At 29.4% G+C, this 4,858-nt stretch overlaps 1 protein-coding gene across 1 annotated transcript in view; it reads left to right on the forward strand.

Annotated features, from left to right (window-relative positions):
- The first annotated feature begins 4,126 nt into the window (after positions 1-4,126).
- Positions 4,127-4,858, forward strand: part of LOC102581866 (probable protein S-acyltransferase 22) — a 7,438-nt gene continuing 6,706 nt past the window's right edge. The window contains exon 1 of the mRNA XM_006348672.2: positions 4,127-4,805. Coding sequence (XP_006348734.1) covers positions 4,764-4,805 — 42 coding nt within the window. The 5' untranslated portion in view covers positions 4,127-4,763. The remainder of the gene's footprint in view (positions 4,806-4,858) is intronic.

Consider the following 4,858-nt stretch of genomic DNA (forward strand, 5'->3'; position numbering starts at 1 on the left):
TGTGTTGCGGTGGGTGTGGGGGGGGAGATACCCTTGGTCCATGAATGCGCATGCATCAAACCGGACAGTGAAATCAGGGATAAAGAATATCTAGATTCGGATAGGAGGGGGCGATGAATGAAATGTCCCAAATCAAAGAATCAATGAAATCCTGAGCTCCTTATAAGGTTTGGATAATCTTCCTTCAAGCTAGTTTTTAGGGTATGAGTAAGGTTGAAAGTTTAATGTAACATGCTGTCGAACACTGTCATTCAATAAAAATAAATTCCTACATGCTTAACTTATAAAGAAAGAATCAGATCCGCACGTGGTGATATCTCCAGTCAAATTCAAACATCAAATGCCGATTACGATTAGTTTAGGAAATGAATCATATGAATACTGATTAAACTGGTGAATAAAGAATAATTAATCTATGTTTACTGTTGTATTTGACATTACTTAGCTAACATAACTAAATTAAGATTATTAGGTCAAAAAACATATCATTTCTTTTGATATTGACAGTGCAAGAGAAGGTTTGGTACTCAATTAGGATTTGGTCATTATCACAGACATAATTTTACTTGCTGTCCAATGCTATAAATTAAATAAAATTGAAAGAGAAAAAACAAAAATGTGGTGTTATAATTGTTACAACTAATAAGCAGAGGTAGGGGTTTGTAGGTTCGAACGAACCCATTAGCTTTTCTGTATATCTTGTATTTGTATTAGAAAATTAAATAAATATATATGTAGATTAACTTGTGAACCCCTAACAAAATTGATTGACAACTCAGTGATAAGGAAGGGGAGATGGAAGTGTCTTTCACACTAGTATTGTTGGTTCAAACCCCACTATCAATCTTCTGTCCTAAAATTTAGAACCTCAAATTCTTAATCCTGGCTCCGCTTCTATGGATGTTCCCTTAAACTAACTACTACAATAACAATAATACTCCTAATAACAACAACAATAATAACAAATTTAGTGTAATTCTACGGATGATTCAGGTCTGATGAGGACAATATGTACGCAACTATATTTTATCGTATAAAAATAAAAAAAGTTATTTTCGATAAAATCTCGATATATTACTTGTTACTATATTTTTTAAGTAAAAAAGAACACAAAAACTTGAGAGGTCTTGACTTAGGGGTAATTAATTGATTAATTTAAAAAGAACTCATCAAGCACAATGAAACTGACAAGAAGCTGCCAAAAAGAACAGGTCGTATAGAAAAACTATCTCTGAACCCTTTTTATTTCTTATAGTTTTTGTCAACTCTCCTGTTTCACTTTTATGGATTTTGTATTTGTATTTTTTTTCTTATTTAATATCCGATATTTAAATTTGTGTCTTATTAAATTCATTCTATTAATTATATTTTAAAATTTTAAATTTGATCGATAATTTCTTTCCGTTTATTTTTCCTTTGTCTAGTTTGAGTCTTGCTCACTAGACTCAACATTCAAACTAAGTTAGGTTTAACTTATTCTAAATTTTACTTTTTTTACATCCAAAAAATGAACAAATTAATTTGATAGTAGACAAACAAATAATGCCAAACAAACGGGAATGGTGAGCAAATAATAGAGTATCTTTTGAAGTATTCTATTGTTTATTTACCTTCGTATAATGCATTATTTTCATTACATATTTTTTATTATATATTTTTTCAAAAAAATATCTAATAAACAGTGATAGCTTAATAAATGACTAGTAAAATGATATTAGTGTGAAAATAACTTGTAAAATGATACTTATTTTGAGAGAATGAAATATTATTAAGATAGAATCGCCACATTAAATTGCAATACATTAAAGTTTAAACTTTTCATTTATTGAAAAAATTCAATAGGTTTGTCAATTTCTTTAGGTAGACCATATTAGTTACATACTCCCTCTGTCCCTTTTTAGTTGTCCACTTTAGAAATGGTACACAGATTAAGGCAACAATGATTAGCACAGTGAAGTTACAATTTTACCCTTATGACAACTTTTCACTTCAAAATTACAACCACTTATTTGAATTCAAGTGAAATAAATTGGAGGGAAACAACATACACTTTTACAATTTTCAAGAAGTGTAAATAAGGGTATAATAGGAAAAAATTTGTTGTCCTTTCTTGATTTGTCAAAATGGACAACTAAATAGGGACAACCAAAAAAGGAAATATGGACAAGTAAATAGGGACGGAGGGAGTAATAAATAGGAATGATATTAAGATAATTGAGTTTCATTATGTGACAAAGAATTTGTTGAATCAAAGCTGATTATTATTGGCAAAACTGTTTGAAGGATTACATTAGTTGTTTGGCTTGTGTATGTTTGATACATTTTCTATCAATTTATTGGACACTTCTTGGGCGTCTGAAAGCATTCTATTTCATACTGGTATTGTACTATACTCATGATTCAGTATGTTAGTATGCAGAAAAATGAATCTTGAGATTTTTTGCACTTTAATCTCTTCGGTTTATAGGCCAATTTGATATGATTTTCTTTTTTCTTAAAACTCATAGCAATTATATAACTAACACATGGCTAAGCCACTAGATTCTAATTAGTTAATTATGTTATAGTCTTTTAGGCTTAATTAACTACTCCTTTTAATTACAAGTATATTATTTAAATGATAGGTCCAACATTTTATTCTTTCATCAGTAATATTCCAAGTGCTTCCAAATACTAGCATGCAATAAAATCATGCCTTTTCAGGTTGTGCAAGAATTTAGGAGCTTAAAAAGCAACACATACATACTCAAAAGAGCAAAAATTATATATTTAATGTATTACTAGTTGTGATGAGATGATTAAGATTCGTTTACTTTTAGTTAACGATATGAAGTTTGAACTATTAAGAGTAGAAAAAATCATGTTAGGAATGTCGTCCTTAAAAAGGAGTCTTGCAATATACAAATTCAAATTTAATGAAGTCTCAACATATAAATTGCACATGCGATAAATAAAAATAAAAATCACCTAATATTAATGTTTGTTGGATATTTCATTTTATTTCAACTATCGCTTTAACTCCTTTTTTCATTTTCCTAATTATTTTTTTTGTTTGATTTGAGATAAAATTTTAAAATATAAACAATTTTTTTTGAACTTTCTAATTTCAAATTATATATAATACTCCATAAAATATTCCTTGAATCTTTATCATTTTAAAAATATCATGTCAACACTATGAGAGAATATACTAAGAAAAAATAAGAATATTAAAATTAAGAACTTTTACTATAAATATAAGAAGATGCCATTTCTAAAAATCGATTATAAAGGTAGTAAATGAGATAAAGGTGGAGTATATTTGTAGTAAAAAACAAAAAATGAAACTGATTTATTTTGAATTTGAATTTGTGTTGAATAATTTACAATAAGGGGAAATATATTGGCAAGTACTTTCCAAAAAATGAATAAATAAATAGACAAGAACTGAATAAGTTCTAGGGACCATTTTGGGTAAGAAATGTGTAATTGCAAAAAGAAGAAGAAGTAGAAGAAGAAGAAGAAGAAGATAAAAGTAGCAGAGAAATAGACAAGACTCAAAAGAGAGAGAAGAAAAAATGACAAAAGAGGTAGAAGAAAGTGTTAAAGAGTCATAAATGAGGAGAGATGTTTCGAAATCTCTTGACTACAAAATCATTTTTGTTAAGAAACATTTTACTTTTTAATGTAAATGAATTTAAATTTAATCGAGCTCCAATATAAATATTAGACACCAAATAATAATAAAAAAAGAGAACCATAAATAAGGAGGGATTGTTTGGCAATTATTCTCCGTCTCATTTTAGTTGTTGTAATTTTTTTGTATTTATTACTCTATCTATTTCGTATTACTTGATCCATATATAAATGTTAGTAAAACTTAAAAGGCAAAGAAAGAAATACTATCATTTAATTGACTCTCAAAATTTCAATTGTACTACATAAATTGAGATGAGAGAATATTAAAAAAAAGGGCCACTTCGTTAATGTTAAGAATATAATTAAAAATAATTGTCAACTATAATCTTGTATTGCTAGAGTGAAAATTTAATTGAATCTAAAGCGACAGTTAAAATAAAACGGAGTGAGTTAAAAGAAAAAAATACAAGTGGATGTTGTTGGCTGTGTGTGACACATGATTTTGGCCATGGGCAAAAGGCAATGCAAGAAACAAGGGAAAAAGTGAAAGCAGGTTGTGTTGGTTGGCAAGGTAATAATAAGCTTGAAAAGCATATGCCCCTCTCTCTCCACCTATATAGATCAATCACTGTACACAGGCCTCTTCCCAAGAAGACAAAATTAACTTCAAAATAAAGAAACCCCAAAAAAAATTGGAGAAAATAATGAGTACCCATTTTGTTACAGGGTTCAAAGCTCCTGTCTTTCTCTCTCTTCATCAACCTCATTGTGGTTATGGGGATGGATTATGATTGAGTGAACTAGACAAAAGCTTAGCTAAGTCATCAGGACATATCCTCTTTCATTCCCCACAATCTACTGTCAGTCAACATTATGCATTTTTTCCATCTTTGAGCTCTACTTTTCTTTCTTTGTTGTTTTCCCCTCAATTTCATATCTTATGAGAGTTATTTGGTGAATGGGGTTGCTAGATTTCTTGATTTTCTGTTGTTGAATACAGTAAAAAACTGATCTTTTTTGATTTTCTATCAAGAAAATGTGGGGAGCTGAAAGAAAACAGAGATTCAAGATAGGAATAGAGTGAAAAATCAAATCTTTTTTCTCCCCTCTTGCATTTTTATAGGCTGCTACATTCAATCAGCACAATGAGGAAGCATGGATGGCAACTTCCCTATCATCCTCTTCAGGTTCCAATTTTTTTCTCTTTTGTATGTGTGTGGGATTGGGGGGGGGGGGTAGA

Source organism: Solanum tuberosum, unplaced genomic scaffold (genome assembly GCF_000226075.1).
Source record: "Solanum tuberosum cultivar DM 1-3 516 R44 unplaced genomic scaffold, SolTub_3.0 scf00103, whole genome shotgun sequence".
In the NCBI taxonomy this organism is placed as follows: domain Eukaryota; kingdom Viridiplantae; phylum Streptophyta; class Magnoliopsida; order Solanales; family Solanaceae; genus Solanum; species Solanum tuberosum.